This window comes from Electrophorus electricus, chromosome 1, assembly GCF_013358815.1.
Source record: "Electrophorus electricus isolate fEleEle1 chromosome 1, fEleEle1.pri, whole genome shotgun sequence".
NCBI classification, from domain to species: domain Eukaryota; kingdom Metazoa; phylum Chordata; class Actinopteri; order Gymnotiformes; family Gymnotidae; genus Electrophorus; species Electrophorus electricus.
The window spans coordinates 21,359,929-21,382,337 of NC_049535.1; the positions used below are offsets into that span (position 1 = coordinate 21,359,929).

Sequence of the window (22,409 nt, forward strand, 5' to 3'; positions counted from 1 at the left end):
AAAATTTTAGTTTAATTTAATTAAATGTATTCAAAATTATTAAAATAATTTAATAATTTGAGTGATTAGTTTAAATATATCTAAAATAGGTCTATTTTGTGTGTTCATTTACTTTTATATAAATGATTCAAATAGAGGTGGGTGGTGGAGCAAAAGGAGTGGTGTGTGCAGGTGTAGCCGCTGGGGGCGGAGCATTCGTGCCGTGAACGAACGAACACGTGCACACACATCTGTCTCCCCCCCCCAACATATCCTCACCTCCACTGACTAGAATGACCGTACTGCAGGCTGGGGAGAGAGTTTACAGCCTGGCCATTCCCCCACCCCCCCAAACAACACCACACACACACACGCGCACACACACACACACGCACACACACACACACACACCTACCTGCCACCCTCCTTTTGTGTCTGTGGCTTTCAATATCATGGCTGTTAATTCAGCAGCAGTGAAGTGCTGAGGGAGCAGTCTGGCACTCCCCTCTCTCACCATGGAACACCCCCCCCCCTCCCCCCCAAGCCAGCTGGCCAATGGTCTGGTCCCAGGGAGGCCTGACTGCTCTCTGGCCACGCCCCTCAGGATCTTCCAGTGGCTCACGCGCATTTGGAGAGCAGCTGCTGACTTCAGTAACAAACGTGACACTGCGTGTGTTAAAGGTAGAGCCGATCCTGCTCAGCCTCCGTTTTAAGCGCGTTACGGGAAGGCGAGCGCGCGCGCAGACCAGCTGTTCAGCCGCGCTGGAAGTGTTCCCCAGCAGCACAATTTCTTTTTCTTCCCCTCTCTGTTTCCCTCTTTTGCTGCTCTCGTTTTCTGCCTTTCATGCTGACTTTTCTCTCTCTCTTCTGTCCCGTTCTTTCCTTCTCTGGCTCTCCGTCTCTGGCTCTGTTTTTCATTCACCCTCTCTCTCTCTCTCTCTCTCTCTCTCTCTCTCTCTCCCCGCCCTCTCCACCCATAGCGGCGGCCGGTGCCGAGGACGTGGCGCTGTACGTGGGCATCGTGGCGGTGGCACTGTGCCTGGCCCTGCTGCTGGTGGTATTGGTGCTGGTGTACCGCCGCAAGAAGGAGGGCCTGGACTCCGACGTGGCCGACTCCTCCATCCTCACCACCGGCTTCCAGCCCGTGGGCATCAAGCCCACCAAGCCAGGTGTGTGGGCACCGCACAGGGCAACCCGCCGCAGTAGGCTATCCTTCCACTCTTCTACCCGTTTCCGTGGCCATCCGTCCTCGTGCGTGTGCTGCGTGCCAGAACCCTGCCCTCCCCGCCCTCTCGTGCTTGTGTGTGTTTCGGTTGCGTGTATGTGTAAGCGTGTCGTATTTGTGCGGCACACGCGCCACTCCGACTCTGTCACACCACCTGCTGTTAGTTCAGAAAATAAGTCCATCAGAGCGCCAGTGAGAGCGGACGCCTGTCCCCGACGCCGAGCATGGACGACGGTGACGTAGGGGGCCGTCTTCCACCGCCAGGCGTTGGGGGGGTGACGTTGGGGGGGTGGTCTTCTGCCCGAGAGCCCTCAAGCGCCACACCCTGCATTTAAGACCACATTCTTCCCACTGACGTTTTGCCTTTAATCTGATGTGACAGGAATGAAAGTGGCTCCGAAGTGGAAAATGGAGACACAGCAGACATAGAATTCTTTTTTTTATGCCTTAAGCAAGCCAGAAAAGAGCTTTAGTTTTTTAAAAACGTGTTCTCCTAAGCTAGCTTTAAAAGCTGTATGAAATTGATTGTGGTTACTGAGGAGAAGAAAGAATTGATTTATCCATGAGGGAGTTCTTATCAGGGTTAGGGGTTTGTGAACAGGGACCTGTTCATGTGCGTGTGTGTGTGTGTGTGTGTGTGTCTGTGTGCGTTTTCATCGACTTCTGTTGGTGTGCTGTTTAAATGAATGTCCCCTGGAGCTTACTTTCTGAACACAGGGAAGCCATAGTATGTGTATGCTGGAATGAGACAGTGCCCAGTGCTCACTCATTAAGAGAGTGTGATCAGGGCCAGGACTGGGGAGAGTGTTCAGGGCTCACTCATTAAGAGAGAGTGATCAGGGCCAGGACTGGGGAGAGTGTTCAGTGCTCACTCATTAAGAGAGTGTGATCAGGGCCAGGACTGGGGAGAGTGTTCAGTGCTCACTCATTAAGAGAGTGTGATCAGGGCCAGGACTGGGGAGAGTGTTCAGGGCTCACTCATTAAGAGAGAGTGATCAGGGCCAGGACTGGGGAGAGTGTTCAGTGCTCACTCATTAAGAGAGAGTGATCAGGGCCAGGACTGGGGAGAGTGTTCAGTGCTCACTCATTAAGAGAGAGTGATCAGGGCCAGGACTGGGGAGAGTGTTCAGTGCTCACTCATTAAGAGAGTGTGATCAGGGCCAGGACTGGGGAGAGTGTTCAGGGCTCACTCATTAAGAGAGTGTGATCAGGGCCAGGACTGGGGAGAGTGTTCAGTGCTCACTCATTAAGAGAGTGTGATCAGGGCCAGGACTGGGGAGAGTGTTCAGTGCTCACTCATTAAGAGAGAGTGATCAGGGCCAGGACTGGGGAGAGTGTTCAGGGCTCACTCATGAAGAGAGTGTGATCAGGGCCAGGACTGGGGAGAGTGTTCAGTGCTCACTCATTAAGAGAGTGTGATCAGGGCCAGGACTGGGGAGAGTGTTCAGGGCTCACTCATGAAGAGAGTGTGATCAGGGCCAGGACTGGGGAGAGTGTTCAGGGCTCACTCATTAAGAGAGTGTGATCAGGGCCAGGACTGGGGAAAGTGTTCAGTGCTCACTCATTAAGAGAGTGTGATCAGGGCCAGGACTGGGGAGAGTGTTCAGTGCTCACTCATTAAGAGAGAGTGATCAGGGCCGGGACTGGGGAGAGTGTTCAGGGCTCACTCATGAAGAGAGTGTGATCAGGGCCAGGACTGGGGAGAGTGTTCAGTGCTCACTCATTAAGAGAGTGTGATCAGGGCCAGGACTGGGGAGAGTGTTCAGTGCTCGCTCATTAAGAGAGTGATCAGTTAGCATTAAGAGTTCATTTCAGGCTTGCTCTATGTCCAGATAGTCAGCTCTTATGTTCTGTTACAAATGCCTTTCTCTCTCTCTCTCTCTCTCTCTCTCTCTCCCTCTCCCAATCTTTCCCTCACGTCACTCCTGCTGTTGCACTTATTTCTTATTCTTTGGCTGTCATTTTCTTTCACCCTGTTCTTTTCTCTCTCTAACCCCCCCTTCTGTCTTTCTTTCTTATTTTCTTCTTTTTTCTTTCTTTGCTCGCTCTTCCTCCCTCATGAGTATGTTCTCTCTCTCTCTCTCCTCTCCCTCCTTTCCATTCACACAGAGAACTCGCACTTGCTCACCATCCAGCCAGACCTGACCACCACCACCACGAGCTACCAGGGCACTCTCCGCTCGCGCCTGGACATGGGCGAGAAGTTCTCCATGAGCAACGGCCCCCTGCTGGAGCCGCTGGCCAACGGCTCGCACACGCTGCACAACGGCAAGTTGCCAAGCGACTCCGGCGACTTCGTCGGCCGACTCTCGTCCCAGAGCTACTTCAAAACGCTGCCCAGAGACAGCGTCAACACCTCCTACGGCACGTTCAACTTCCTGGGAGGCCGCCTCACCCTCCCCAACACGGGTGAGCTGGAGTATGGGGTGTGGCGAAGGGGTGGGGATTTGGTGTGGAAGTGGAGTGGTTACATTGCACACTTTTTTAGGGATAGGTTTTACAGCCAGGCGTTGAGAACCAAGGTGACACGAGAGAGCTCGGCCCGGAAACCGCGTAAAGAGCCGTGCAAACAACCACGTAAACAGCGTATTGGCTGGAAGTAGCACTTACACTGCTGTGCTCGTGATCTGTTTCTGACAGTAAAAGCCTTCTGCCAGGCAGACACTTGCTCTTTTGGTGAGGCAACGTTTTGCAGAAACCGCACTTGTTTCCAGAGCTCGTTTCTCCCAGCATGGGCTCACAGCGGCCGTCACGTGGAGGGCCGACCAACGCCCCCCTTGGTTGCCCCCGAGCCTCTCTCTCCGCCGTCCCGCATGCCAGACACCTTCCTTCGCTTCAGTGACTGAGGACGGCAAGGAAACCGCTCTGGGATTCATAACGAATCGCCGAGAGACGTCACAAATGCCGACCTCATGTTTTGGAGTTGACTTCCCACAGATGCAAGCCTGCATATATAGCCAAAACATATTAGGGGTGTAAAGGTGCACAGAAGTCATGATTCGGTTCACGAATTTGGTGCAACATTGGGGCAGTGGTGTCTCATTGGTGAGTCAACTGGTAATCAGAAGGTTGCTGGTTCAAGCCCCATCACTTGCAAGTTGCCGCTGTTGGGCCCCTGAGCAAGACCCTTAACCCTCAATTGCTCCAATTGTACTCACTCATAATTGTAAGTTGCTTTATAAATAAAACCATCAGCTAAATGTTGTAAATTTAAACAGGGAAAAACCAAGCAACAAATGCATAAGATTATATTTCTTTTCATTTATTTTGAACAGACAGTAGTGCACTGTTTGTTCCACCTATTGTCATATAGCCCCCCTGAGATATTGGTATAGCCAGCAGTGTATTGTGCAGTAAAATGTAAACAGTGAGCACACACTGTCGAATAGGTCATGTTTTTATGTAGGGCTGATTTCAAAAAACGAAACAACAAAAGACAGCAGGTCCCAAGCAGCCACACAGCTGAAAAGCATCGATTATGTTAAGTACAAAGTAAATAGAGTTATAAAGAAAATTTCATTTGTTCCACTTAAGTTATATTTCAGTATATACAGTTTAAGACCGACCTGATGAAATGTAAATGCCAATTGCTGCAGTAATGGTTTTGGCCCTGGTTTCACATCTAGATGCTACTGGGAAGCAGCAGGGATAAGTTGGACTCCTGGTTGGTTGGTTTTATTGTTTTTTGTTTTTTTCCTGGGACTATTTCTAGTGAGTGGTTGGTACAATGCTGCCTCTCCCTGGGGGGACCTGGGTTCCATCCCCCATCCAGGCAAGTGCCCCATGTGATGCCAATAAGTATTCTTGGGCAAGACTCCTAACACTCCCAATCAAGTGTAACCTGATTGAAATTGTAAGTCGCTCTGCATCAGAGCATCTGCCAGATGTGTAAAGGTAACGGACTGGCACATCTGGGCGATGCTGTTGTGTGTGCGTTGAATGTGCGTTCCTGCTCATGTACCCTACGACGCCGGTGCCCCATCCTCCACCCAGTGCTGGTAAATGAAGCCCCTTCTGACCTCTGTTTGGTCTTCTTTACCTCAGGAATCAGCCTGCTGATTCCCCCAGAGGCCATTCCTCGAGGCAAGATCTACGAGATCTACCTGACTGTGCAGAGGAAGGAAGATCTGAGGTGAGTCGCGCTTCAGTCCAGCACAGAGGAGAAGCACCAGACAGGCAGAGGAGTGGAGGAGAGGGGAGAACTGGCAGGCGCTACGCGGCGGGTTTGAACTCAATACCCCCATACTGGGCGGTGGGTGGGTGGGTGGGTGTGTGTGTGCGTGCGTGTGCGTGTGCGTGTGAGCTTGCAAGTATTTCTGGTTAGTTTCAGGAATTAACAGGTTGCGTGCGTGTTTTCTGATGCGACACACTCGAATGAGCCATAATCTCTCACACATGCGCGCGCACACACACACACACACACACACACACACACACACACACACACAGAAATTCCCAGCAAAGATCAGAGGACTAGAAGGGATTTGCTATTCAATTCAAGCTGCATCCACCACATCTACACTGTTGGCCCTGAATGTACCAGCAACAACAACAACAATAAGAAAAATAATAACAATGATTGTAATTGTTATGATGATGATGATGATGATGATGATTATTGTTATCATCATTATTCTGGACCTGATTGTAATTATTGAGTCTAGCGGTCAGTGTAGCGCAACCTGATTAACATGCTGCCCCCTGCAGGCTGCCCCTGGCTGGGTGTCAGACCCTGCTGAGCCCCGTGGTCAGCTGCGGCCCGCCTGGCGTGGTCCTCACCCGGCCCGTCATCATCAGCATGGACCACTGCTCCGACGCCTGCCCCGAGAATTGGGCCCTCCGGCTGAAGAAGCAGTCCTACGAGGGAAGCTGGGAGGTGAGGCTGGTTTGTGTGTGTGTGTGTGTGTGTAGCCGGTCCACTCTGCATCCCCTCCCTTCTTTACTGGTCCTCTTTCTCCTTTTGCCACTTGACTGAATCCCACATGGACGAGCAGTATCTCCATCGTGGGCTCCTCCAGACAGGCCCTCAGACAGTAATAAAGAGCACAGTCGCCGGCCCTCTCTCGCACTCCCCTTAATACCTCACCGACCCCCTACTCCGCCACGAAGACCAGAGGCATCCGCCTTTAACCCCTTCCGCAGGAGTCGCACGATTGTGACACAGGTCTAGACAGAATGTCAGATGACCGCGAGCTGCCGAGGACGTAACGGTGGCAGGAATTGACGAGTCAAAGAACAGAACTCTTCTTAGAATCCCGGAACTGTGTGCGCGCGCGCAAAAAAGCAACGAGCGCACCATGAGCCGGCCATGGACAGGCGGCACCCAGCCAGCAGAGCGCCAGGTGTGCGGGGAGGATGAGGAGAAACAGGAGGGAGAAGGAGGAAGGACCTTGGGGAGGGGCATACGAAGGTCCTCTTTCATGTTCGATATAGTGCATAAATTATTCAGGGCCCCTCAGTGTGGCAGCTCAGGGGTGTCGGCAGAATGAATTGCCCTGTCTTTAGGCTGAGGTTAGGAGAGTACTTTTAATCATCTGCCAGCCCAAATATAGCCCGCGGGCGACAGGTCGCCCCGCGCTTGCCCAGGTACCCCCAGACAAAGGCAGGAAGCAGGAAAGTTTGTCCTGGATAGAGTCTTGGCAGACTGGCTTAGAGCAATTAATTTCTCCAGAGAACGCAGAGCTTCGGGGGAGGGGGAATTGCGGCCGAAACACGTCTGCTGAACCGTTTGGAACAGCGACAGAGAAATGGAAGGAAAAAGCACTCTGTTCGCGGTGGAACGCAAAACGCCTGCGTGTCGCTGTTAATTTCCCTGATGAAGATAGCAGCTTGTTTTACTGGTCGGCAGGATGCAGGTCCTCCTGGCCACAGAGCCTGAGTTGCGGGGGGTGGGTAGGGACAGGACCTCCACCGTGAAGCCGATTGGATGACACACGACTGGGTGGGTGCGGCAGAATATCGGGTCCCGGTGATGAGTCACTGCCACTGCATGTCCTACCTGCCTTTTCATCTAATTAAAACCACTCTGGGGAGCCGTTGGAAAATGGGATCTGACCACAGGCTACGGAAGAGCGACATGTTTCATTAGGACAGCTCGACGCTGTGGGAGATTCTCTTTAGACCCCACCACAAGCCCTCCCCTTAAGATGTGTCTCCCGTGCGTTACATACACCTCCGAAGTCTGAAGAGTCTGTTGTCGTTGCTGGCGTGTCGGAGACATCAGCCGGCTGTTGGCCTAATGAACTCCTCGCCGATGCATGGGCGCCTGCCACCATGAGTCCACAATTAAATCGTTCTTGCAGCCGTTAAAGAAAGGTGCGGCTAATTGCCGGAGCGGCTAATTGATTAACGAATGGATAAAGTGTAAAATGGTGAGGGACTGGCCGCACTGTTGCCGTGGAGACGCTAACGAGCGGATGAGGTCGCGTCTCCCGGCACCGACTGTGATTGCATCACGGCCGTTCCAATATCACCTACTGCAAAACGCAAATCCCCTATTCCCGCCTTTTCATTTAATGGCTCCATTATCAAACAGATAAAGAGGAAATTGTCAAAGAATTCTTTCATATATTTCTTTTGCCCTTTCATTTTTCTTATGCGAACAGATACACTTTTCCTATACCCTAGAGAAAAACGTGTGTGTGTGTGTGTGTGTGTGTGTGTGTGTGTGTGTGTAAGTAACATTTATAATGCATCTCAGCCAAGTGGCTAATAAGGCTAATAACAGACCAGCTAATTCTAAAACAGCTCCAGCAGTTCAGTGAAGTGAAGAGAACGAGATCGAAATCCACGATTTAAATCCGCTCCACAGATCCTGCAGAAGCAACCTCCCTGAACCTAAGAGCCTGCGCTCACCTCTGCCCTTTCCCTGACCATGCATGCCTGGTGCTCTAACCTTGTTGTGTGTGTGTGTGTGTGTGTGTGTGTGTGTGTGTGTGTGTGCATGTGCATGCGTTCAGGACGTGCTCCTGGTGGGCGAGGAGCCAGCCCCAGAGCCGTACTACTGCCAGCTGGAGGCGGAGACGTGCCGCGTGTTCACCAGCCAGCTGGGCCGCTTCGCGCTGGTGGGAGAGTCGTTGAGCATGGCCGCCGCCAAGCGGCTGAAACTGCTGCTGTTCGCGCCAACCTACTGCTCCACGCTGGAGTACAGCATCCGCGTCTACTGTACGGATGACACACAAGACCTCATCAAGGTGAGGGGTCGCCAACCCGAGGGCTATCAGGACCCTGCTGACGTCGATGTGGTATGCAGTTCTCACTGATTCTTGGAGATGACAGATGACAAGTTCTTTATACTTTTCATATACCACTAGTGTAGTTAAAAAAAAACACAGCTTCAGGTAAACAGCCACTTCAGTGGTTCTGGAATTCCTGGCTTTGGCTTTAAATCAAAGATTGTCCCCTCCAAGAATGTAGCCTCTAAGAAGCACAAGTACCGATTGGAGTGTTGATTGGTTCATATGTTGGAGCGGTGCCTGGAGATTGGTCGATATTTCTGCATGCTGAGCAGTGATAAGTTACGCTCCATTCTGTTTCTTTCTGTCTTCCATCCGGCTGGCTGTCTCTCAGCTGAGGCATGTGGGCATGCTCAAGCCCCCCGCCCCATTTTTTTCTGAATGCATCAAGAATAATCAGGAGCTAATACCAGAGCCGCTCCCTGGAGGGGCGTGTCTGAGGAGCCTGTTAAGATTTCATTTGCATGCTTAATTAGTAAATGAAAGGAAGGGCAGCTCTGACTCCTGCCCTGTGGTCTGTATGAGGGACCAGCACTGACCACTCGTCACTCCAGCCTCTCACTGCCTGCCAAGGAGCCTCACCTAAAGAAAGATGGAGATGGAGAGATGGACAGAGGGAGAGAGAGAGAGAGAGAGAGAGAGAGAGAGAGAGAGAGAGAGAGAGATTAAATCCATGTACTGAAACAATAAGTGCAGTATAAAGATTGGCAACAAAAGACTATTTTCTTTTCTCTGGAGTGTGGAGTGAGTCAAGGCTTCTGTTTAGGCCTGACATTATTCCACATCTATATCAGTGAATTGGCCACCACTGTCCAATGCTCTGCAGCAGCTGGTCTCACTCTGCACGACTCAAAAAGCAAATTTCTGTTCTCGTCTGGTTCTGCTGTCTGCCACTAAGTGGAAGCTACAGCAGAGTCTGGACCCACTGGAGTAGTACCGCCAGGCCCGGGCCCTGGACCCACTGGAGAAGTACCGCCAGGCCTGGGCCAAAACAATTATTGAAAAAAAGACACATCATGCTTCACATTAGAGTCATAAAAATTAGGAACATGTAGATATTGTAATAATTTAGGAATGAAGATTAGTTTGACTGGACACTTCAATCCTCCAATAAATGAAGTGATGCAGGACATTCTATGCAATTAAAGGGCACATTCAACCACCAATTCATATTTGGCTCAAATTATTTCAGTTGGTTAAAGAACAAATTGTGCTCTGTGGTGGTGAGGCGTGGGGGAACTCGCAAATCAAAGAGAACCAGTGGAACAAACACCCAGCTAAAATTATGAATGCTGAATGTTATAAAACTAGTCTGTGAGTGCACAAGAATAACAAAAAACAGTAGCAATGAGGCCAATTTCCCCAACTACTCAAAATTCAAAAAAGAGTTATTAAATACTGGCTACATTTAAAAGAGCAGCCCCCCGCCCTCCAATGCGATGCCAAGAGCTGAGCAGAGAAAAGAGCCCCAAAGCAGATGGTCTTGTTCACCGAGTTCATTAACAAACACTAACACTATAGACTACCTGCTCACAGTCACTGATATTAAACTCAGAACCACGCTAACAAAGTACAGGCTCAGGGAGCACAGCGCGGCCATTCAGACCGGCTAGTAAGAAAAAGCATGGCTGCCCAGAGAGCAGAGACCTAGCCAGCAGTGCCACAGTGACACCGGCAGAGACGGAGCCGCCCAAACACAACACACACACACTTGACGCATTCTTTCACACTGATTACAAATGTTTTCATTACTGACATAGAGTTCATACAAATCTGATTGTAAATGTTTACTCTTGTTTTAATATTGCTTTGGCAATACTGTAAATAAAAATTGTAAACGTGGTCAGGCTTATTGGATTAAAAAATTGAGAGGGAGGGAGAGAAAGTGAGAGTTGGGAGAGGGAGGGATAGAGTGAGGGAGGGAGAGAGCTGGAGAAAGGGATAGAAAGGCAGTGTGTGAAGAGGAAAGGTGAACAGCAGATGAGAAGAAAAGAACTGAGAGAAGCAGGAAGTGATGGTCAAAGACGAAGAGAGGGAGAGGGGAGAGGGGAGAGGGGAGAGAGGGAGAGGGGGATGGCTGAGGAGAGAGCCAGAAAAGGCCCTGGTGTGCTTAAATGGAACAGTTAGCCATGCGGAGGTGGGAGAATTACAGCTCTGGTGCTGGGGGCTGGTGTTGTCCCAGCACTTCCCACAGGGCAAGCATGCAGGCGGGGTCTAGAGAACAGCAGGATGGAGGCGGGGTCTAGAGAACAGCAGGATGGAGGCGGGGTCTAGAGAACAGCAGGATGGAGGCGGGGTCTAGAGATGCAGTTCTTTGCTCTGTGACTTGGATAGAAACAGCAGGCCTCCGACACGTTTGTGCTGATCACCGTGGGCCTGAGCTGGTCTCGTGTCGCCCTCTCCGGAGGGGGTGATGTTCTTGACAGGTGCACCGAACACTTTCCAAAGAATCAGACCCCCCGGGCTTAGAGCGACAGGCTCCTCTCTGATTGGCCTCCCGGAGAGACACGGCCCCTGATTAATGGTGATTGTCTCTGGATTATTATGCTAATCACTGCCAGTAAGAGTGTTGTGGAATTAGCGCTACAGATAACGGGAGACGGAGCAATGAGGAGACATCATTTTGCCCTCGTCCTCGTCCGCGATGCGTTAATTGCGTTATGGACTGTAATGGTTGCCTTCGGGCACGGCGAGCTCGGCTGTGCGCACACGGCTGCGTCTCACCGTGACACCAAATTAGCTTAAAAGATCATAATGCTCCGGCATTGAAACAAACCCCCCCCCCTCACTGCGGATGCCATCAAGCTTTTGTATTTACTCAAGCTCAAAACCTCGCTACCTGTTTCTTTAGTTGCTCTAGTGTTTTCTCTCTCTCTCCCTCCGTCTCCCACTCCTGTCATTCAGACCCACAGCTCAGCAGGAGCAGCTGCCCTTCATCTCCCAATTAAGGGAGATTAAAAACGGCGCGTCTGGCTTTGATCTCGAGTGTCTCGTGACACCTGGGAGCGAGGTGGCATTTCAACGCAGACGCTCTCAATATGCTGGCAGCCTCACGGGACCAATTAGATCAATATTTAATGTGCAGCCCCCTTCTCTCGTACCTGGAGCCCCCCCCCCCCCCCCCCCCCCCCCACCCCACACACACATATAAACACACACACACACACACACACACACACACACACTCAGCTACCGGACCCAAAAATGAACCACGCTTTCGTTGTCAAGCTGAACCAAGCCCGTCTGGTTTCTGTCTGAAGCGAGCGTGTTCCGGACACTGACAGCGTCAGAGGGGCCCGCTGCGTCAGATCCGAGCCTTGGCTCGAGTGACGTCCCTGAACGCGCCTCGTCAACAGAGGCACCCGTGTGTGAGTGCGCATGCAGGTCACGTGTCCTGTACCACCCGTAATGATTGTCTCTGATGTCTTCAGACTCTGATGCGCCTTTGTTCCTTTGGGGCAGTTAGCATAGCAGTCTTCACAGGCAAACAGCCCCTCTGGCCGTACCTCTGTTATTGACACGCTCGATGTCTTTCGGCGCTTGTGCTCAGGACTGCAGGGGGGGTGCGGTGATGAAGTGCTGATGTCTTATGCAGTAGTAAATTCTGAAACTTGTTTTCCATCTGGCTGGGCAGTGACCCCCGTAACTCCCCTCACATTGCGTTAGTGCATGTCTGCAGTGCAGATGAGAGAGGCCCATGGAGGTTTTTTAGCTCCCTGCGACTGCTCTGAATCTCTGGGTAATGTCTGCTGTTTCATATCTGCTGACTTAGCAGAGTATATGTGTGGCGGGGTGGGGGGGGTGTACATGCACTTGCACTTTTAGTTCTGACCTTTGTCTCAAAACAGAGTAATTGGCTGTGGGTGTGGATGGGTGTGTGTGTGTGTGTGAGTGTGTGCGTGCGTGCGTGTGTGTGTGTGCGTGCGTGCGTGTTATAGTGAGAGAAAGCAGTCAGAAAGTGCCAGATCAGCTGTGTAATTCCTCCTGCTTTGATCGGTGATGTAAAGTTTAACAAGACAGTCAGCTTCATCGTGGAGAAGGAGAGGGTGTGAGAGAGAGAGAGAGAGAGAGAGAGAGAGGGGAAGACAGACAGAGAGACAGAGCAATGAGACACGGGAGGGGCAAGGAGAAACAGAGAAATGACACGTTGCCAGTGATGCACTTACTTTTTCACTGTGATTTATGAAGTGCAAAGCATATCTTCCTCCTGCAAACAATGTGTGCGTGCGCACGTGTGTGTGTGTTTCTACTGCAGCTGCCACCCTGCTCACATTCTGACTTATAAACCAGGTGGAAGACTGGGTGATGGGCTCTCTCTATCACAGAAAGAGAGAGGGAGAGAAAGAATGAGAGAAATGGAAGGAGGGATGGAGAGAAAAAACAGGCAGGGAAGAGATGGAAAGATGGTGGCAGACAGACGGGGAGAACCGTTTATAGATGAAGAGAAACACAGAGAGAATTAAAGCGACGTGGCGGCACTAGAGGGGACCGTTAAGTGTGCAAACACGTCTTTGTAACGAACGCGTGTGGGCAACCCGACGTCATCGTTCAGAACGTCGCTGGCTTGGGAGACACGCTTGTCAGCTCCACGCAAAGGTGTTTATTTATCTCGAGTGTCGTTTGGGTTCGTTGAGTCTTCGCTGTTTGCACAGATCACATTAATCCATTTTGCGGAGGAAAAAAATAAAATAAAACGCCATGATGGAAATCCTTCCGTTCCGTAACAATATTATCAGAACAGTTGGAATTGCTGTGTTGTTGGTTTTAAGTGACATCATGGCCATTTCCTGTTGCTCTCAGCGGTGAATCTTGTTTTTTCTGGTGCAGGCTTTACACTCATTCATAAGGGTCCGAGTAGAAATACTGATTTAGGATCAGCACCTCCCATCTTTGCACAAGGGTGCAACATTCTAAAAGCATCCAAAGGACATCAGCAATACCAGCAGACGCGCTCGGCGTCTGTGCAGGGCGCGCTGATTCCCCCTTCATCTCCACGGTTTGTGGGTGGAGAGTCGGGCGCGGTGGCTAACCTCCTTCTGTCAGAGGCAGAGAGGTGAGATTAACTATACGAGAGTTTCTCCAATTCCCAGGCGGAGCTCCTTCAGAGGAGCGGCAGAGGCAGCCGGACGAGGAGGCGGCGGCATGCGCGACCAGGCCTATAATCCAGTTATCGCTCCCTTCCAAAGCCTAGCAGCCTCCTGACCTCCGGACACAAACATTACGGTCCCTCTCCTCCATATCGCGCTCTCTCTCCCTCTGTGTTCATCTCCCTCTCTGGGTACCTCATTTTCTATCTCTTCTCTCTTATCTCTCTCCCTCTCTCTCTCTCCTTCTCCATCTTCCTCTCTCTTTTCGGAGTAAAGTTCTAAAAACCCACTTCCTTTCTGTCTTTGCTCCACGCTCAGCGTCGCGAAGGTAAGAGTGCGGCGTTTCTAGGCAGGCATAGAGCTCGTCGTCCTCATCCACTTGCACCGCTGCGTAAATCAGAGACAAATAACGCACCCCCCCCCCCCACCCCGATCCACCAGCACACATATCAAGCGCCTTGCCTTTGGTCGACTGAATAAAGTTTTACGGAGTTCTGTTGTTTTCCTCCTGTAAATGTCCCTCGGCACAAAGTAATTTATTAAGAAGACAATGAGGCGTATAAGAGACCATTCTTCTCTCTGTCTAAACCATATGTCGAAAGCAAACACACAAACTGCGAGTTCATCTTCTGTGGTCTTTGGGGAGCTTTTATGTTTGGGCGCATGATGTCGTAAAACGCTGCCAGTGTTATGTGAAGGAGGCCTGGCCGCAGTGGACGCCTGCACTTGTGCTGCTATGAGGGTATCGCTCAGAGACCGGCGGCTCTGGTCCGAGAGGGCACGCCAGCTACAAGCTAGGACACGGCCACCTGAGAGGGAATTTCAGTCACACAGACGGGGTCGTCCTCATGGCCAACAGGTGATTACCGGGTCCCCGGCTCGTTTTAATTGAAATCGGTGTAGCCTGCACCAAAGAGGTGAAGAAAATGTAATCTCACTGCAGATAAGAATCACAGAGATTCTCCGTCTCATTTAGCCGCTCCTCGAGCCCAGACCACGCGCGCTGGGCCGCCCGAGCATACGCTCGTTATCCACGCCGGTACCTCCAGCTGCTCTCCGGCTGCCTGCTCCGGTGGACTGGCTCTCCGTTCCCCTTATCCTGGAATCCGTGGCGTCCGCCACTCCAAACATCACGAGCAAGCAGTTCCTCACGGTGTGAAGGCCAGCTGGACGTGCTAATCCGATCCGTTGGTGGCGCGCCTTCCGGTCTGGGCACAGGCGAGCCCGGCTAATCGAGGCACCGGACCAAGGGTCACAGTCTTGATGTTAGACCTCCTCCGCCCACCCAGGGGGGAGGCTCCTTTTGCAGTGTAATGATGGCAGCAGCATGACCTTGGGATGACCTTGATGTGACTTTGCTTTGCACTCACGGTCCACAGAGCAGGACGGGGGTGGGGGGGGCGTTGTGATTTTTCACTGTCACCGCTACGTGCAGCGGAGTCCACACGGGCTCTCACAGGCTCGCTGCGGTCACCGTGGGGACGCCTCATCCCAAGGTCCAGGCAGCTGTGTCGCGTGTTCTCCGGGACCTGCCCTCACCTCCCCCGTGCTCCCCCTGCAGGAGGTGATGCAGATGGAGATGCAGCTGGGAGGTCGCCTGATCGACGAACCGCACGCTCTGCTCTTCAAGGACAGCTACCACAACCTGCGCCTCTCCATCCACGACCTGCCCCACACACACTGGAGGAGCAAGCTCCTCACTGGCTACCAGGTAGGACTCTGCTCTCTCACTCTCTCGGTCTCATCTCCCTCCTTCTCACTTCTCAGCCTTTTCTCCTCGGATCTCAACCCCCGCCGCCCCCTCCACGCCCGACTCCCTCACCCTGCCTGTTACCGTCACTTACCCCCGAGACGGCCTTTATCCGCCGTCCGGTCTCTCTTTAACGACGGCCTTCTGACGCACCGGCCTGATCATCCACGCTCCGAGCAGGAGTTTATCAGCTCTCCCTGTACGGGCCCAACCCTGAACGGGCTCTCGATATGTTGTCCCAGCCAGCGGTGGGTCTTTACGGCCACCGCGGCCACACAGAGCATAGCGCTCTAATTGGATGGTTCTTCGGTCTGGCCTCATTAGGCTGTTTCCGAATGCGCTGCGATTGTGCTGTTAAAGGGCGACCGGCAAGTGCCGTAAAAACAGCGCCGTCTCATCGCTTATGTCAGTAATGTTCGCCGTAGCGAGAGCTCCACGCGTTGGTTGGACTCGGCCTGTGCAACAGCTCCCCCTTTAGGACAGAACAGTGCATTGCAGGAAAGCTAAAACTGACTGCCACCGTAGTCAAACAAAGAAATCACTAGTAAGGTAAATTAAAGCTAAATGAAAAAAAAACCAACAAAAAGTACTGAGAACTTGTATTGTCATGTGTTTCTAAAGTTATAAATGAAATCTTGTATATCCTCTAAATCCTCTTTTCAACTGTTATCAGACATTTCATTTTCCGTCCTATCAGTAGCAAAGAAAGCCTTCAAGCCAAATTGCATAGTCATTAATCATATCCTGTTTCACTTTTACTTCAGGCCATCCTGAGGTAACAGTCGTCTCGATAAGGAGGGGACCTTTGGAAGCTCTCACCGTCTCAACTGTGATAGTGCGCTCTTTGTTGTTGTGCTTGGAAATGGGAAAAGGTTTTGTCAGACAGTCTAATCTCTGCAAACAACAGTAGGATGGGATTGTGTCCTCTAAGGCTTTCTGCTCTATGGTGTTGGGCTTTAGCAGGTACACATTTCAGAGATGGGGCCCAAGATGCTAGGCCTAGAGGCGTAGCCTGTTCTAGGTCCCGAGGTGGAGCCTGCTTGTATGATCTTGGATGTCCCAGGGAACGTTTTCCTTCCCTCTACTGATGTTTTCATGCAGGGAACAGTCTCTTAAGATATTTCCCTGTTATATGAGCTCTGAGGCCATGCTTCTGTCCTCCACACTGTGTGTGTGTGTGTGTGTGTGTGTGTGTGTGTGTGTGTGTGTGTGTGTAGGAGATCCCCTTCTACCACATCTGGAGTGGCTCCCAGCGGAATCTGCACTGCACATTCACGCTGGAGCGGCTCAGCCCGGCCACATGCGAGCTCTCGTGCATGCTGTGCGTCTGGCAGGTGGAGGGCGAGGGCCAGAGCATCAGCCTCGACTTCAACATCTCCAAGGTGAGCCTGCGCCGTAGCGCTGCCCGACACCCACCCTCTGGCCAAGCGTGCTCCTGACCCTCCAGACACGATGGAGACGAGGGCGCCACTGCAGTAACTGGGCCGGACTAACCGCGACCCATTCCATGCAGTATGCCGATTGGACCATCTCATGCCAACTAATGCTGCACATGAGTGTATCACAAACTACAGTTACAGAGATGCAAGGAACGTGTTTCCCGCCACTTATGCCTGATCAGCACAAAACTTTAATGTGGATTTGTTTGGCTCCCTGAAGGCGTGTAGGGGAGAGTCAGGTTTTGGTCTGTGTTACAATGATAATGAGGCATTTAAAGCCACAGTGGTTTGGGTTTCGTCGGACCAGTAGGGCCCCCTGCTTTCTGTCCTGTGCTGATATCACAACATGCAAGGTACAACATTAAAGGAGTCAGTTTTTGAAATTTACACAAATGAATCAATAGAAAAACAATTGGAATCTTGTAAAATGCAGTAGTGGCTGGTAATCAGGCTGCCTGGTACACAGCAGTGAGCGTTTTAAGTGGACAGTTTTCTCACAGACACACACAGTCATGTCAGTGTGCTCCTCTGCCCTGCAGGACACCAGGCCGCTGGACACAGGCTTCCTGCTAATGGACAACAGCACCCCTGCCTTGGCTGGCCCCAGCGCCTTCCAGATCCCGTACCTGATCCGACAGGAGATCTGCAGTAGTCTGGACACACCCTGATCCCAACGGGGCTGACTGGAGACTGCTGGCCCAGAGGACTGAGCTGGACAGGTACCTTAGCAACGTTAGCGTGTTTCGGTCAGTTTGGACAGGTACCTTAGCAACGTTAGTGTGTTTCGGTCAGTTTGGACAGGTACCTTAGCAACGTTAGCGTGTTTCGGTCAGTTTGGAGAGGTACCTTAGCAACGTTAGTGTGTTTCGGTCAGTTTGGACAGGTACTTTAGCAACGTTAGCACATTTGGGTTAGTTTGTACAGGTATGGTTGGCCGTAGATGCCTGGTATAACGTTGGCTGTTCCATCTGGGTGGACCAACCCAAACCCAAACCCAAACACACACACACACACACCGTCACACGGCCTTGAGCTGCTTATCGAACACAGTCCGAGTCCACAGGAAATTACAAGGCTGTGATTTAATTATGCTCCTGTTTAACTTCCTCCAGGTAATGAAACATAATGGGTACACTTCATTTGTCCAATAAGCTTTACTTGGTCCAATTAATTACAGTCTGAAGTGGTGAGACTCTGGTTCAATTAGCACTCAGGTCCAAAACAATCCATTTTCATTTAGCCCATGGAAAAGGCAGCTTGGAATTTGGACCCGTTCAGAAAAAGCCGCTTCCCTCCTGGGCCTGGGAAGTATAGTGCCGGCACTGGCTGCGGTTCGGGATAAAGCGAGTGTAGGGGAAGAGTGGGGGAGAAAAAAATAGGGCCCATCGACCGGAGCGTTCGGCCTTCGCTTCCAGGTACGCCCGCCCCCCCCGCCCAACGAAGCAGCGTGCTTTGTTGTCATCGATCGGCTTTGATCCGAGAGGTTCTGCCAGGTCGATGGAGGAAAGGTCACGGGCTGCAAGCGTATCGGCGAGGCCTCCCAAGCCTTTACCCCCTACGGCATTCACTCAAAACGATTCGTCAGATAAACCACGGCACGAGCCGATGTAGAAGCTACGTACGTTTGAGGCAACTGAGTGTCGGAGGGTCCTTTGGGGGGGTGAGAACAGCGTACATCCTCAGTTTTTCAATTAGTTTACTTTAGCATGATTGACAAACACAGAAGCTCAGCAGAGCACGAGTGGGTGTGACAAAGGGCATGGGTATGATGTCCCCCCACATGCCGTCACACAGCTATTCCTACGCTCACTTAATATAGAATACCAGATGTATTACAGTTCCAACAACGTGTGATTTTTTTTTCCCTCCCCTTTCCCTGTTCTTTGTGCTGAGCTCTTACGTACGAGCCGGGCCGCCTCGCCGAGGCTGAACCCGCGCTGAACCCACTGACACTTATCGTGCGAGTCAGGCCGTAAGCCACGAAACAAAAGGCCACACGCGCAAATTTCAGCAGGAGCCGCAAAGGGACTGAGGCAGGACGCAGCAGAGCGTCACCCCCGCGCTTTAGAACGAGCCCGGGGTGGGACTGGGGGCGGGGCCGGGGGCGGAGCCAGGGGTGGTACCGCACCCTCACACTGTCTGTCTCCCCCCCGTCGCCAGGCACATGAGCTTCTTTGCATCCAAAGCGAGCCCCACATCGCTGATCCTGGACCTGTGGGAAGCCCAGCACTTCTGCAGCGGCAACCTCAACCAGCTGGCTGCTGTCATGGCAGAGATCGGCAAACAAGAGGCCATGATATTCCTGGTGTCGGACGGGGAGTGCTAACACACACACACACACACACACACACACACACACACAGAGGCAAGCAGGAGAGATCAACAGACATGAATCTCTCAATGGTAAGGGCAGAAAATGTCACTGCCCTTCCTACCCTCCATTTATAGAGGAAGGACTAACCTTAGAACAGGGTTTACCAGCCACTCAAGGGGTCATATGTGCTGTGATTAAAAATATACTATGCCCCCGCTTGGCCACACACACACACACACACACACACACTAAGTAAATTTCATTTTTGCAATGGCATATGCGGAAATCCCAAATGTTGCCCTGACCCTGTCATTTGACCAATAAGTTCATTTTACACACCTCATTGTTAGACACATTTCTCTTCAGTTTTTCCTGAAATTTAAACAGCCGATCATGGAAAAATAAGGGATGAATCAAGGCCCACCCAGTCACAGGTTTTGGTGGCCTGCAATTTGAAAAAGTGTCACAAGGCATTTAGCAATATGCAAACACATGCTGTATACTGAGGAAAACTACAGAAGGCGATGCATTATTACCTCACAGAGAACTTTCAGCATTCACAGAGAGTACCGTTAAAGATACAGTGAGTAACATCTCCCATTACAAAAGGCAGAGGAAATTGAGTCTGGGTTTTATGGCCATCGTGCTGCTTTTGTGCGTCCAGCAGCGAGTTAATGTTTCCGTACCTTTAATGAGCTTAGAGGTCAGATGTAGAGAACTGTGTCCTGTGGGAGCCATCAACACATTTTTTTTCTCTGACCCATTTCAGGCACCTGTAATGTGGCTGTACCACTATTCAAAGCCATAATTAGAACTTCCCAAATGCAATGTTGATAAATGACAATGTCCGGTGGCTAATAAGTTAATGTATGCAGCATCTTTAGAACACATAGTCATTAAAAAAAAGAAATTTTAATAGAAATACGTTCAGGGATTTTGGTTTTTTTAAACACCGATGATGGTGTATGCTTTTAAAAGTACTTAAAGCAACTCTGACCTTTCTAAGGAGGCTTTGGAAACCTTGTTAGGATTCAAAGGTTGCCTTGACGATGTTGTACACAGTCCACATTTTGTTGACATTTCTGAATTTGTTTTAGTTCTAATTTCAGTCATTATTGTAGAGATTGCTCTAAAGGACATACAAGTTTAATATAGAACCGTTCCACCAAATTATTTCCAGCTATTCCTTTTTGCATTTAATCAAATTTGTTTTATTTGATAAGATTAGATTGTTAGAATAAATGGTTTTAGTTTCAGTCCAAAAGCCAGTCCAGTTTGGCTTTATGATATTCTGTACTGGTATGGCAAAGCTAAATTTGATTTCTGCTTTTGTGACAAAAAAGAAAACACTATGTGGACTTATATGAGGATTTGGGTTTTTTTGTTGTTGCATCAGATGGTTCTGGCATGCAGCTTTCAAAACAGAATCAAAGATTAGACTTTGTTTTAAAAGGAAAGTTATTTATCATGTAGTGAAATTGCATTAAGCCACAAATTTAGGAGCAGCGGTTCTCATTGCTATCCTCCGTCATCAAGTCCACTGCTGTGCACACACTACTAACGTGTGCGGGGAAGTTTCACGACCGTCCGTTATTATGAATGTGAAGGTTTTGTTTCCAGTTGTACCTTCCCAAAGTGGCCACCTCCGTGTTAACCTGCAAAGGTAATGGCCATAACTGGATCTTTCCAGTCCATTTGCTGGTAGCAAAAGTGATTGTAAGAGATTATTTCATTAAATAAGAGGCATAATTTTTTTGAAGAACCCAGAACAATGTAAAAGGTTTCAAGCTTGCTTGGAGCCTTAGGTTTTAAGATGTTTCCTGAGTTAAATTTTATGATTACAATTAATCATGTATTTTTCAATATTTTTTTACTTTCATCTATAAAATTCATGTTGTGTGTGTATATATATATAAAAATACTTTTCTATCCCAGTTTTGATGCTGGCACTACATGTAACATCTCTGGAAGTTGGTAACCAAAGGTTTAGAACCATGTGAGATCACTTTCTATCACATCCTTTAACTGTGTCTTATATACGTCACGACATTCTTTGGTAATTTCTCAAAATATACACAACAGGTTCCCCTTCATAACAAAATCCATTTACAATAAATACAAAATCGTCCATTTACAATACATTTAATTTCCAAATGTAAATTTTTAATTGTGCAGCATTTTAATATCGAGCATTTCACTGTTAATGCAATTTAAATATTTATTATATAGCACTTTGTAAGTAAATGTAAATGATATTTTAATATTGAGCCAAAAAAAGAAAAAAAAAGAAAAAAAAGATGAGACAACTGGCGTCACATTTGTCAAAGTATAACCTGTGAAGTGTTGGCTTATTGTTCATTGATCACAGCGTTAAGTAAAGGATTTCTGCAGTGTTGGCAGGTTAAGCCAGAAGCCTCTACACTAGTTTTCTGTTATGCCCTGAAGCTGTTTGTGAACTGGATGGGGTTTATGGCAGGTATCTTAAAAACAAAACATAAAAAAAAAAAAATAGAGTTGTGTTTCAGCCTCACGCAGCATCTCATCGGGACAGAGATAAAAGCCAATGAGAATATCTACAGGACAAGAGGTGAGAGTCAGCACCCCACACACGTCATCCAAATCCACAAACCGAAAGCAGACCTCAGGACCCTCTAACCGGAAACCTCTCACTCTCGACCCAAACGTCTAATCTGGTACCACTTCAGTCAGTGTGCATTTTAAATGTTGACCTCTTTCCTCCTTACACTACATTCCATTAGTGAAAAACATCCAAGTATAAAATTCAATTTTAAACAAAAATTCAAAAAAGGGTGATACACTTGTCATTTGTCATCTAAAAAGCCAACTTTGGAAGGCACATTCATCTAATATGTCTGAGATGCGTCCTTGAGAAGAAAAGCCAATATATTTCCCATGACTGTACATTGTCAAACTCATTCTTTAGCTGTTCTGTATAAAAGAATGTGTTACTTTTCCAGATTTCCACTTTATTTTGAAACCGAAAACAGTAGAATTGTGTACCTTTGAATGTTCAAGTTCTTAATTCAATGTTCCTTGCCTTTCCGCAAGTCAAAATGCTGTATTTAACCTGCCACAGCGCTTATGCAATTGTAAAATTTTTTTAATCATATTTTTCTTTTCTTTTTGTACTTTTGTTTTCTTCGTCAATGTAAATTGTCGTTGATGACTTTGTGCTAACAAGAAGCCCCACAATGAAGGGTTTTCTTTACTTTTGGACAATGATATGGATTTGTGGGTAGAATTTTGAAAATTCGTTTCTAAGTGCTTTCAAGTATTTACTTGGCCTTATGTATATATCTATGAAATTTCAGAAAGGTATGTATAGTAATTCAATCTGAAATGGATGTAAATAAATTATA

The 22,409-nt window shown here is 49.4% G+C and overlaps 1 protein-coding gene across 1 annotated transcript in view; it reads left to right on the top strand.

Annotated features, from left to right (window-relative positions):
* The window catches only part of unc5a (unc-5 netrin receptor A), a 124,977-nt gene extending 102,589 nt beyond the window's left edge, over positions 1 to 22,388 (top strand). Inside the window, 10 exon segments of the mRNA XM_035533329.1 lie at positions 960 to 1,148; positions 3,314 to 3,613; positions 5,249 to 5,336; positions 5,912 to 6,080; positions 8,164 to 8,397; positions 15,088 to 15,237; positions 16,494 to 16,658; positions 17,255 to 17,389; positions 17,391 to 17,434; positions 18,876 to 22,388. Coding sequence (XP_035389222.1) covers positions 960 to 1,148; positions 3,314 to 3,613; positions 5,249 to 5,336; positions 5,912 to 6,080; positions 8,164 to 8,397; positions 15,088 to 15,237; positions 16,494 to 16,658; positions 17,255 to 17,389; positions 17,391 to 17,434; positions 18,876 to 19,041 — 1,640 coding nt within the window. The 3' untranslated portion in view covers positions 19,042 to 22,388.
* Positions 22,389 to 22,409: the final 21 nt, after the last annotated feature.